The following is a 12,626-nucleotide window of genomic DNA, read 5'->3' as shown; positions in this document are numbered from 1 at the left end:
CATTCCCCAGACTGCCTCCTCTGTCTCCTTTTTTCCACACCTTAGGATTCATGTTTTGAAGTTATTTTGGGAATCAAGTAATGTGTTTTTGCTGCTTGTTAGATTGGGAAAAAAGATGTGATCTTTACCATTGACCTGCTCTGAAATCTGTGCCAACTAGTTTCTTGGATAAATAGGGATTTGTATTTAATTCAGAGACTGATCTGCTCAGACATGCTGTAGTTGTTAAGTGCATTTGAATTTAAACTGATCTGTTGTTTGTGCACATGGCTGTGTGTGTCATTTGCATTGCGCTGTTATCCCTATGAGAGGTACCCAAGGAAAAGCTGTGGGAAAAGCAAATACTATAGTCATTCATGAGCAGTAGGGGTAAGTTGTTGATGTGTTAAAACCCCTGCGCTCCAGTCCTCTTGAGCGCATTACAGACCTAAGCATTTTGCACTATTATCAAGTTGTTTTGGTAAAGATCACTGGCTTGATTACATAAAAAGTAATTGACAAATTTCCATTCCCAAAATAATACTCGGATATTAGAATGCATCTAAATATGGCACTAAAACATATAGTTTCATATCTGCGATTTTTTTTCTTCTATGTAGCAAGTTTGGGAGTTGCATCCCGAATCGCAGTGACCATTGCAGCTTCTGATGATGCCCATGGAGTGTTTCAGTTCAGTCCCATGTCCCTGTCTGTTAATGGAACGGAACCCGAGGATGGATCTAGTTCTGTGGTGCTAGAGGTCAGTGTAACACACACTTTAAAAAAGGAGAAAACTCTGATTTTGGCTCAATGAGGTGGCTGTCATCTTTGTATTCTCCACCAGGTGGATCGGTCATTTGGTGACCTCTCCAGTGTAACTGTATACTGGGAGGCTGACCCCAGTTCTGAGGGGGCGCTCCTCACCAGGTTTGGAAACATCACCTTTGCCGTCGGTCAGATGTCAGCAAACATCATCATCAATGTGTCTGAGGATGATATCCCTGAGTTGGACGAAAGTTTCACAGTGTCCTTGGTTAACGTCTCTGATGGTCGTCTGGGTGACCGGACATCTGCTACTCTGACTGTTCTCGCCAGTGATGATCCTTATGGCGTATTTGTATTTTCTAATGTAACAAAGTCTGTCCGACTTCCTGAATCCAACTCAGCTGTTTCCCTCACTATCCATCGACAGAGAGGTCTGATGGGACAGGTATGTCCAACAGTATAAAGGCTAGAAACTGCATAGGAAACATGTTTTGCTCTCTTAATGCTACACCAATTAAAATGTATAAGAATATGTCTTCCAATTTGAATTTGTTCAGGTGCGGGTCACATATAGGACATTAACTGAGGCAGAACCGGATCCCTACAGCACCACTGGGGTGGGCCGTGCCACTGAGGAACGAGATTTTATTCCGCTCTTGGATTCTGTTGTGTTCATGACCAATCAGAGCGAAGCAAACATCACTCTACGAGTGCTGGATGATGAAGATCCAGAAAGAGACGAGTCAGTATTCGTGAAGTTGACCGACGTGCAGCTCATCAAAGGAGAGCAGGCCAGGCTCGGTAAGACTGGTTCTCCGTCTTTCTGGAATACCGGATACCATGTGCCTTGATTTATACCACATTACACCATGTTATAACATTCTCTTTGTATCCCTTTCAGTTTCCACTTCTCCTTCTCTGGGATTCAGGTCTGACATTGTAGCCCAGGTGATCGTGGAAGCCAGCGACGATGCTTTTGGAATTCTCCAGCTGTCGACTTCTGCAGTCAGTGTAGCCGAGCACTACGTCGGACCCATAATAAATGTCACACGCGTTGGTGGGATTTTTGCTGATGTATCTGTTAAGTTCCGAGCAGTGCCTTTAACCGCCAGAGTCAGTAAGTGTTTGGCACAGCCTATGGAGTTGAATGTTTTTCTTTATGATTTGTGTGTAAGGAAGCAATGCGTGTAATTCCATAGGTGAAGACTACAGTGTAGCCTCATCTGATGTGGTATTACTAGAAGGGGAGTCCAGTAAATCTGTACCCATCTACGTCATCAACGATGTGGTCCCTGAGCTAGAGGAGACCTTTCTCATTGAGTTGATTAACCAGACCACCGGAGGAGCTCTCCTGGGGGAGCTCACACGTGCCATCATCACCATACTGCCTTCAGATGACCCCTTTGGTGCTTTTGGTCAGTCCCAGATTTATCTTTTCATTTTATTTTGGACAAGTTGCAAAATAAAGTGAGGTTTTTCCATGATTTTATTTCCCTCCAGTCTTCCAAGCAGCTCCGGTAAACGTAGAAGAACCAGGATCAAACCGTTTTGAGGTCATGTTGCCTATAATACGCAATGCTGGCACAATCGGTACTGTGGTTGTCCAATGGCAGGCTACTGTCAATGGATTACTAGCAGCAGGGGACATCACACCTACATCGGGAGAGGTAAAATTTGCTCCCGGAGATACCATCAAGACTCTTCGTGTGGAGATTTTACCTGACGATGTGCCTGAAATCACAGAGGTAAGAAACTGACAGTGAAAATGTCTTGGAATGATCCATTCTTTGAAATATTTTCTACCAGTTTGGATTTTTCCTCAATTTCTTCTGTTTTTTCTAGATAATTAAAGTGGAACTTACAGGTGCCAGTAATGGGGGAAGCCTTGGAGCTGATAGATCTGTTGACATAATCGTGCCTGCCAATGATAACCCATATGGGACAGTCTACTTTCAACAATCAGTTTACCGTATCCAGGAGCCACTGGAAGGAGTTTCCAGAGCCAATATTACAGTCCTCAGGGGGTGCGTTTATTGATAGTAGTTTAATCGGAGTGTGTTTTTTACCCTACTTTTCCTAAGCCATCTCTCATCCTCTGTTCCAGTGGTGGTCATTTTGGGCGCTTGGAGATCATATACAGCACCTCTGAGATTGACATTGTTGGCTCGGCTCAGGCTGATGGCCAAAACCTGTTGATATACTATGACACCCCAAAGCCAGGTGTCCCATCCACCCCCCCCTTTAGGACAGTTGACATCACAGGTCAGGGTGACCCTCTTGCTGAATGTGCTGCTGCTTGTTTGAGAGAGCGTGCCTGCCAGGCCTTCTCTTTGTCGTCAGAAGCGGCGCCGCCATCTTGCGCTTGGGTGGTATCGGGGGCTGACCAGCTGACTTCTAAATCTCAGGTTGTGACATATGCAAAAAATGTCACTGCAGCTGCCGTATTATTCAGTGCTCAGGCTGTGGCGGGGAGTGATTACACCCCTGTTGCAGCTCAAAGTGCCTTCATGGATGATGGGTCAGGGTTCACCAACCTCTCAGTCCCAATTTTGACAGATAAACTCCCTGAAATGGACGAGAGCTTCTCCATACAGATCTTAAAGGTAAAAACCATCACACATGTATTGCTCTGTGGTATTTGTTATATTATTCTTGTAATAATAATGATTTGCTATGTGTTGTTTGAAGGTTCAGCTGATCAATCTGACTGTGGCTCTGAATAACCTGCCCTCTATTGGCCAACCAGACAAAGCTGTGGTCACTATAGGAATGAACGGAGATGCGTTTGGGGTGTTTCTGATTTATAGCCTCAGTCCCAACGCCACGAATAACGGACTCTATCTTGAGGTACGTGAGGAGCCTACGGTCGTGGTACCTCTGGTTATAGAGAGAAGAGGAGGGAATCTAGGAACTGTCACTGTAGAGTGGAGGTTTGTTGGAGGAAAAGCTGCACCGGATGCTGACTTCACTGGAACTGGAGGGAATCTGGTCTTTGATGGTAAGTGGGTTACAAGAAAATTTTTTCAGAGTGAATTATTTTGGACTAAATGATTACCATCTGTCTAACCTATCTTCTGTTCTTGAAAATATATTTGAAAAGATTTGCATTTTAGCATTTGCACTTCATCCAGTTGCATTTCCTGTTTCTGTTTCCCTCTAGGTGAGATGAAGAAGACAATAGAGATAATGATCAGAGATGACATTGAACCAGAGGACAATGAAAATCTCATGATTGGTCTCGTTGGGACGGAGGGAGGGAGTCGAATCCTGCCCAGTTCTGACACAGTAACCATAGTGATACTGGCTAATGATTACGTCGCAGGGCTAGTAGGATTCCATCCAGCTTCACGTTCTGTCATCGCCAGAGAAGGTGGGTAACAATTTTTATGATTTGTGCCTTTTTGGACATCACATCTGCACACTATCACCACACTGTGCTTTATATTCCAAACTGTTCCTCTCTCCTTGCCATTAGAATTTTTTTTTATTGATAAATGAGAAAAAGCAAAGTGAATATACTCATATTGGAATATATTACCAGCTTGTGTTAGAGACTATGTCACTTACACCACCTTTAAAAACACCCCCAAACAGTGGTTAGTAGCCGGGCAGACCTGCTCCCACGCTTAACCAGTTTGTCCTTTTATTTTCTATCTGGAATTTTAATGTGAATTGGGACCTATTTTTTGTCTGAATCTGTTTTATTTAATTTTAAATTGCTTGTGTGTTTTTGACTTGCCTTAGGACAATGGATGTGAGTTAGTAACTATGCTAACTCTGGCATATTTACATTGATGCTCTGGCTGACATATTGTTGACTGTATCATATTTCATATTGCAGGTGAGAGGATTTCATTATTAGTGTTGAGAACAGCTCCTGGACTTGGTAATGTCACTGTGGACTGGACTGTGCAGGGGCCGCTTGCACATCGGACCTTCACCCAGACCTCAGGGACAATTCTCTTTCTTGAGGTAAATATTAGATGAAGATTGCTGGTGCAATCATACCTGTGATTGTTCTTCTGTGAGTGTAGTTGCCATTAAATTGCTGTCATGTGGTGTATTTCCAGCTATTATATGTATATGATGTATTTCTTCCAGGGGGAACTAAATAAAACCATCGTCCTGCAGCTTCTTGATGACGCCACACCAGAAGACAAAGATGAATATAAAATGTCTTTGTCCAATATACAAACATTTGGTAAAGCATCTGCTCTTAGTATGTTTGTGGTTGACAGTTGTCTCTACGACAGAGGTCATGGTTTCACCTGTCTCTGTTTGTTTCGATGAGATTTGGAAATGGGACTGTTAGGTCAGAAGTACACACTTTAACACTTCCTGACTTTCACACAGGTGTTGTAGTGACAGGCCATGCTGCTCTTGATGTTCAGGGCACTGAGGCAGTACTTACTGTGGACACCAGTGACGAGCCCTACGGGCTGCTTAGCATTGCCCCATCGTCCCATAAGGTGACCGTAGAGGAGAGGGACCAAACTATTAGCATCTATGTCAACAGAGAGTTTGGAGCCTCAGGTAGAGAGTCTCTTTATTTAGTCTACTCAGAACATTTAATTGAGTTAAGTTACATGTGATGTTGCAATGTTTGTGCACAGGAGCGCTGAATATCACCTATGAGGTCATAAGAGGTTCTCTGCAAGATCTATCTGAGGTAGAAGGTGCTCTTGCCAACCCAGGACAAGACTTCATCTCTGGCAGTGGTTCTGTGATCCTTCAGGATGGCCAGACCTCTGTTGCCATTCCTGTCACTATACTGGAGGTAAAGAAATTTTCTGTCTGTCATACCTTGACTTGTCTGTCCACAGAAGTTTGCTTTACAGAAAGGTCATACTAGACTGCTTTTTAAGTCACCAGTGTGTTAAATGCTGTCCTTTCGTTTTGTAATGCATTATTTCAAGGGTTGTAGTGCTAATTTGTGTTTGTGCAAAACTATGAAATTAATATTTCAATCCCTACCAGCATGAGCTCTTTATCTCACTCTGATGGAAAGCTCCTTTTCCTTACAGCTGAATCTGCATTTTAAATGTTTTCATTCATAATTGCTTTATTAGGATGACATCCCAGAGCTACAGGAGTCCTTCCTGGTCAACATAACATCAGCAGTTCTCATCACAACCCTGGCATCTGCTCCACAACTAGGTATGGAACAATGTAAAGAAATACTCAATAAATTATTTTACTGAAACAATTTTATTAAATATAATTAAACAACATAAAATAAAAAAAATAATCTTCCTTTCTTGGTGTGTTTTTTGATCATTCTGTTTTCACATAAAAATTTAATTCAAGTTAAAGCAATGGAAATTTATCTTTATACTTGTTTACTTTAATGAAACCATTTCCTGCTTTTCTTTCTGTATTCATTCATCATCTGCTCTGTTTGATGTGTAGAGGTTGTGTTTTGCACATTACCAGGTAAAACTTAACTTTCTTATACAGTGCGCTAAACTACAAAATTTACATTTACTTGGTAGTCATTGCTTCTGCTTCTGCGTCATTCATTCAGCAGTTGGACTTTTGAATTTTAGAAAATGATGAGTGGACAGAACTCTCCAGGCTCCCAGAATACTACCAGCCAGCCTGCATGTAGACGCATAGTAAACACACCGCCACTCTTTTGGCAGCAGTCATTATGTGGTTTGGACGGTGAGATTGATGCTTTCCATGATTGAGGAAGCCTGGGGATTGGTGGGAGCCAAGTAGCACAGTGTGGTGAGCAAAGAGAAAGTCAAGCTAAACCCTTTGCCGGCCTCCCAGTGTCTTGGCTATAGGATGAATGGGAGAAGACTATTCAGGGGGTCATAAATCAGTCTACCGTAAATGCTTGGCTTCTCAGCCTCCCAAGCTCCTTACAGGAGATGCTTCTTTGCTGTAATCCTTTATTCAGATGCGCCATGATAGAAGTTAGATCCCACTCAGTTTCCTTTTGCTATTTTTGTTGCTTGAGCTGTAGTTACAACCCAGATGTCAGGTCTCATGCTAAACCTTCTACTACATTAATACAAAACTTCACCAGCTTGAAAGCTTATGTCTTTGTGGTACATTTCTCCCAGATACCCAGGGTTTGGTGGCGGAGGTTAGCATTGCTGCTAATGATGGAATCAGAGGAGTCATCGAATGGACAAACACCATGTAAGAAATGGATCAAACAAATAGCATTTCTCATGTGCTGGTTTGATCATGACCTGATTGTGTTTTCCTGGTTCATCTGTAACTCAGGTTTGAAGTGAATGAAACAATCGGGACAATGACTTTAGTGGCCTACAGGAACAAGGGAACATATGGAAATGTCTCGCTTTTCTTCTACACTCAAAACCTGGAAGCTCAGCAAGGACTGGATTATAATACCAGTGAAACGGTCAGTTATACACAGAATTTTAAAGTTTACAACCAAAATCTCAGACATAGACATGTCATCCCAAAGGTTTATTAAGAGCAAATCCAAAGAGATATTGTGAAAAAGATATTTGCATGAGAGTTAAAAGGTCCTCAATGATCCAAAACAAGTCCAGTTGCTCAACACTTGAAGATGCTGCACAGACATGTATTAGCACAAAGGTTTTAAATTGAACACCTCTCTGTACACCCAGGTGCTTCACTTTGTTGATGGCGAAAGACATAAGTTTGTAGAAGTGCAGATCATTGATGACACTATTCCAGAGGGAACCGAGAGATTCCAGCTCATCCTTTCCGAGCCTTCACGCGGGCTGGAGTTAGGCACCAATACCACAGGTATAGATAGTGGGAAAGGGCAGGAAGAAAACTGCATTTCTAAGAATCGATTGGTAAATTATTTTCATATAGCTGTAATATTATTTCCTCCTCTTTATCGTAGCAACTGTGAGCATCCTGGCCAGTGATGATGGACATGGCGTCATTTCCTTTAACACCAGTGAGCATTACTTACTGAGAGAGCCCACATCTGTGTCAGGGCTCGAACAGAGTGTTGCCATCCTGTACGTGGTTCGAAACCCCGAGGAAGGCACTTTTGGCACCGTAACTGTTCAGTTTACTATCACTGATGCCAACGGAAGTCTGGCAGAAGCTGATCTGATGCCAGCGCAAGGGTTTGTGGTACTGGAGGATGGAGTCAGATTTAAGGTGAGGGAAAGTCCCTTCTCTTCTCTTTAACTTGAAGATTTTAATTGAATTTGTAATAACTTTTAGAGGCTTGTATATAGTTTAAAACTACGTGTATATTTTTTTGATCTATCAGTTGTTCCTCTCATTGCTGTTATTTTAGATGCTGGAGATCTGGGCAGTATTGGATGCTGAGCCTGAAGCGAATGAAACCTTCACAGTGAACCTGTTGAACCCAACAGGAGGCGCACGGCTGGGTGACCAACTCCAAACTTTAGTCACCATCCAGGAGAACTTGGCTCCTTCTGGCTTGTTCCGCATCACACCATCTACCAACAGGTCTCAGCACAGATAGCACAGATATATTTGAATGCCATTAATGCTGTCAGTAGTGTAGCATGAAAGCAACACACTTTCGTAATCATTCACAACCAATATAATGTAGCCTAATCCAGTGTGTTGTCTGCACAGAACTGACACAGAAGTCATCGGTGATGAAGGTGGAAAAACAGTCTTCCTTACTGTATCTCGCAGCAATGGTCTGGAGTCACCTGTCAGTGTAGAATGGGAGACACAGTCTGACACAGCTACTGCCTCTGGTATGATCTGATCAAAGAAAGTTTGAATCACACGTGTCTTTCCTCTTCCCTTCAAGTTGTGATTCTTTTTCCCTGTTTACTCAAGAGGGTTATTTCCCAGTGATGGGTGTGTACCAAAGCTTTAAGGACGACCCTACCTCTGCTTGGTGCTCCTTTCCCAATGGGCCTTCCCTCCTGGCTGTGAGGCTGGATAAGAGATCAATTCTCACTCTGTATCGGTGGCAGGGCGTCTATGTGCCAGTAGAGGTGAGCTGACAAACAACATACGATACTCCCAGTCTAAACAGACACAATAAATTACAGTCAGCAAATTAAATGCCACTAAAACAGATTTGTTTTGTGCTTGTGATAGTCTGTGAGGATCGAAGATCCGAGCTCTTGTGTTGGGTTTGCACAGAACGGTTCTACCTACTTAGGTGTCACGCATAGTGGGCCTCCCTTTTCTCCTGCAGCAAACCTTAGCATCTTCAAAGTGCACAAGGACCTTAATATCACACTGGTAAGAATGAATCCAGTCATGGTACATACTGTTATCCCATGTAGTGTTAAATACACTTTGTATTATCTGGTTTCTTTAGGAGCAGACCTTAGGTATTGAAGCTCTAGATGTAAAACACTTCTCCTCTAAAGGCAAAGAGTACCTAATAGCATCCAGCCAGGTAAGTTTACCATGTACAGATCTGTTTTTATGATCATAAAAAAAGTCAGTAGCTCAGGATGAATTTCAAGAGCAGAGTTATTAAATTCTTTTCAAATTGTTTCATACTACAGATTTTTGTTTGGAGTGGCGGCTCCTTCACCCTCCTCCAAACTCTAGACTTTGAACAGGACATCCTAAGTGTGACTCCATTCACTCGTGCAACTGTTTCCCATCTGCTGGTGTGTGTAGACAGACAGAATGTCAGTTGTGTCTTGCTTCAATGGTCAAATGGAAGATTTCAGAACCCATGGCCTCTCCCAGTCACCGGCAGAGCCACTCTGGTGGAGACAGTCGACACGAGAGCAGAGGACATTCTCCTGTTGGTTGCTATTGAAGGTGAACTTCAACACATGTTGTAGTGAATTAATGTATGTGATATACCTCACACATACAGTATATGTAAGTACGGAAATGTCGTCTCTCTGTTTATAAAACTAAGCATGTGTCATGTGAAATCAATAAATTTCAAATTCATGGAACTTTTTTCTGTGGTGCAAAGATATAAAAACATTAGATTGGCACACAGGTTCATCTGCTCTGTGGTTTATGAAGAAGATGGTTTTACTTTTGCAATAATGAGATGCTATTTTCTGTGGTTGGACTTTCTAGTGGATTTTTCTAGCGGTCGCATGTTGGTTAGAATAGTGCAAACAGATCAGTGATACTTTAGGCACACAAAAGTGTGCCACAGGAAGAAAACAGCCTTGTTATGTGGTCTCGACTAAAAGTGTAGGCCAGATTGTGTATTTATACCATGCTCCGTATATTTTGATGAGACGTAATCCCTCTGAGTCTGCAAAAGTGGTCAGCTTCCTTGGTTCAGACCTGTTGTGGGTTTACAGGAAATGCCTCTCAGCGAAGCCACCAAGGGCTTTGTAGGTTGTAATTTGTTGGTCCTGGGTGTGTCAGTCAGATCATACCCTAATTTACATAAATATGCTACTCTACCATGAAATAACCTTAATCTGTGTGTGTGTCTTTGCTCATTCCCGTACCTCCAGGTCTTCCTCCATCCTGTGAAGTGTTCAAATGGAGCTCAGAGCAGCCGTCACCTCAGCTTTATCAGTCTGTTCGTCACCCAGGCCTCACCTCCATTCACGCCTTCACTGCTCCTTCTGGGATCAGTAAGTTGTAAAGAAAGTTCTTCCCCAGTTGGGCCGTTACAATCATTTGAGCTAACATCCTGACTAAATCTGTCTCTTCCTGTTAGCTTACGTCATGCTAGCTGGTAGAAATGGGTCGTCACTTTACTCCTGGAGGTCTGATGTGAACCTGCTCACCATGATTCTGAGGGCCCCTCCAGCCATTCACTTCCTCTCACTCATGGTCACCTCCCTCAACACCACCAAGACCCTCTTGGCTTCCACTGAGGAGAATAGCTCTACTGTTTACAAGCTTACATCCATCTCCAATCAGTCTGATTTCATACCCAGGTACCCAAAAGCTGAAGAAAAAAAGGTCACAAAGCAAATTTGTCATGAGGACATTGATAAAACGTTTGTGTTCTGTTCTTCACTGCTTCACATTTAGTTTTGGGGAGCTGCATTTTGCACCAGGTGACAGTGAGCTAGAGATAGCAGTGAACGTCATTGATGATGACATCCCAGAGGAGGAGGAGTACTTCCATGTCAGCCTGAAGAATCCAAAGGGCGGAGCTGAGATTGGATTTGGTGGTCAGGTGACTGTCATTGTCCCAACCAATGATGATGCACATGGCGTCATTGGATTTGCTCAGGTAAGCAGATGGTACAACATGTAGCCACCATGTCGGGATCATTATGATAAACCTAAAGTTAGAATTTTTTTCAGCATTGCCTAAGACTTGTATAAATATATTGACTTCATCTGCACAGAATTCTCTATCTCTGGAGGTGGAGGAATTGGAGCAAAGTAATCAAATTTCTCTCAGCGTTGAGAGGAAAAGAGGGACTTTTGGTAGACTGACCGTCCACTGGGCTGCAAATGGCAGTCTGGCAGACATTTATCCCACTTCAGGAGTGGTGAGTCAACCTTCCACTCAAGTTCCTCTATGTATTGACAGAGGTTTTGAAACAGTCCTTGAAATCTAACTAAAACGTGTCACAGGTAACGTTTTCGGTTGGCCAATCGCTGGCCATCATTTCACTGGCTGTGATAGCAGATGGCATCCCAGAGCCTAGAGAGAGCGTCACTGTTACCCTTATTGATGTAACCACCGTGGGGCTGCTGGACCTGCGACAGGCTGCAGTCATTGACAATCAGAAGGCTCAAGCTCAGCTCAACATCTTACCAAATGGGTCTCCTTATGGGGTGATTGGATGGCATCTGGACTCCCAGTTTACACAAGCACATGAACCAGAGAGTAAGAAATTAACAAAACAGTGATTATTTGTCAGTAAATGTGTGTTTTTCCTAGCTCAGAAAAGTGAAGTCTTGTTTACTGCACTTCCTAATTTTGTTCTCTCTTACCTTTCATAAAGAGTTCCTCTAATCCTTAATGTTATTGTTTGAACTTTCTGTAAGAGGAATTACAGTAATCACATTTTTAGATTTACCGTAAAGGAGATTTGATCATTTCCAGCATGTGAAGTAATGTAGGATTAGTCTTAATCTGAACATTGGAGCTGAGCCCAAAATGTCAGATTAGTAGGTCATACAACGACCTTACTAAATACCTGCTTTTGAATATTACTCATCTGAACTGTAAGGATGTTTTTTTACTGATCAGGTTGCAATTAGTAACTCCATGAAATGTCATGTCTTGTTTAATTGTAATCCTTACTAATTTATTGATTTATATAACCTCCATTCCTCTCTGAACCCACAGATAGTCCAGTCAATGTGACTTTAACTGTGGTGAGGGAGCAAGGCTCCTCAGGAGAGGTGATAATTCATTATCAGACCAAGCCAACGCTGTACCAGCCCCCATCCAATCAGGCTACAGCAGGACAGGACTACACCTCGAAAGACAACAGCATTGTCATGATAAATGGCGCCACCCTGGCCCTCATCACCATCACGATTTTACCAGTAAGGGGAGAGTGTTGAATAACACAAATATTAGTAACATAAAAAATCCCACTCTTTTTTGTCACAAAGTTGTGAATAAAGTTGTTGTAAGATACTTTATTAATTTGTGTGTATAATCACACGTGTTTTCCAAGGATGACATCCCAGAGCTGGCCGAGAGTTTCTTGATAAATATCACCAGTGTTGAGGTAGTTGGAGACCTGGTTGGAGCAGGGTATCCCAGTCTGAAAAGGCCTGGCATGGAAGTAGCAGAGGTCACTATTCAAGAAAATGATGACCCTCGAGGGATCCTGCAGTTCAACATTTCTGAGGTGGGAACAGGTTTATTACTGCAATGATGACTTAGATAAAAATACAGCAGAGATGTAGTCACAATGGTGACTTGGCTGATTCAATAAAGATATTTAGAGTCAAAATGTACCATATAGATAATACAAATACAATGCAAATGCAACAACACTAATGAAACATTATTT

The 12,626-nt window shown here is 42.5% G+C and overlaps 1 protein-coding gene across 1 annotated transcript in view; it reads left to right on the top strand.

Moving 5' to 3' along the window:
• adgrv1 (adhesion G protein-coupled receptor V1) overlaps positions 1-12,626 on the top strand; it is an 84,264-nt gene that overhangs the window by 28,926 nt on the left and 42,712 nt on the right. Inside the window, exons 28-59 of the mRNA XM_068310476.1 lie at positions 600-739; positions 824-1,189; positions 1,302-1,545; positions 1,646-1,861; positions 1,944-2,159; positions 2,245-2,489; positions 2,587-2,768; positions 2,849-3,347; positions 3,433-3,742; positions 3,905-4,114; positions 4,586-4,716; positions 4,846-4,945; positions 5,098-5,277; positions 5,358-5,521; positions 5,814-5,901; positions 6,816-6,894; positions 6,982-7,120; positions 7,353-7,494; positions 7,598-7,863; positions 8,006-8,181; positions 8,314-8,441; positions 8,527-8,687; positions 8,794-8,940; positions 9,020-9,100; positions 9,213-9,477; positions 10,143-10,265; positions 10,352-10,574; positions 10,672-10,876; positions 10,995-11,141; positions 11,227-11,482; positions 11,948-12,150; positions 12,285-12,461. Of these exons, the coding sequence (XP_068166577.1) occupies positions 600-739; positions 824-1,189; positions 1,302-1,545; positions 1,646-1,861; positions 1,944-2,159; positions 2,245-2,489; positions 2,587-2,768; positions 2,849-3,347; positions 3,433-3,742; positions 3,905-4,114; positions 4,586-4,716; positions 4,846-4,945; positions 5,098-5,277; positions 5,358-5,521; positions 5,814-5,901; positions 6,816-6,894; positions 6,982-7,120; positions 7,353-7,494; positions 7,598-7,863; positions 8,006-8,181; positions 8,314-8,441; positions 8,527-8,687; positions 8,794-8,940; positions 9,020-9,100; positions 9,213-9,477; positions 10,143-10,265; positions 10,352-10,574; positions 10,672-10,876; positions 10,995-11,141; positions 11,227-11,482; positions 11,948-12,150; positions 12,285-12,461 (6,209 nt within the window). The remainder of the gene's footprint in view (positions 1-599; positions 740-823; positions 1,190-1,301; positions 1,546-1,645; positions 1,862-1,943; positions 2,160-2,244; positions 2,490-2,586; positions 2,769-2,848; positions 3,348-3,432; positions 3,743-3,904; positions 4,115-4,585; positions 4,717-4,845; positions 4,946-5,097; positions 5,278-5,357; positions 5,522-5,813; positions 5,902-6,815; positions 6,895-6,981; positions 7,121-7,352; positions 7,495-7,597; positions 7,864-8,005; positions 8,182-8,313; positions 8,442-8,526; positions 8,688-8,793; positions 8,941-9,019; positions 9,101-9,212; positions 9,478-10,142; positions 10,266-10,351; positions 10,575-10,671; positions 10,877-10,994; positions 11,142-11,226; positions 11,483-11,947; positions 12,151-12,284; positions 12,462-12,626) is intronic.

This window comes from Antennarius striatus, chromosome 3 (genome assembly GCF_040054535.1).
Source record: "Antennarius striatus isolate MH-2024 chromosome 3, ASM4005453v1, whole genome shotgun sequence".
NCBI lineage: Eukaryota > Metazoa > Chordata > Actinopteri > Lophiiformes > Antennariidae > Antennarius > Antennarius striatus.
The sequence above is the reverse complement of the archived record's forward strand: the minus strand, read 5'-3'. Positions and strand labels throughout refer to the sequence as shown.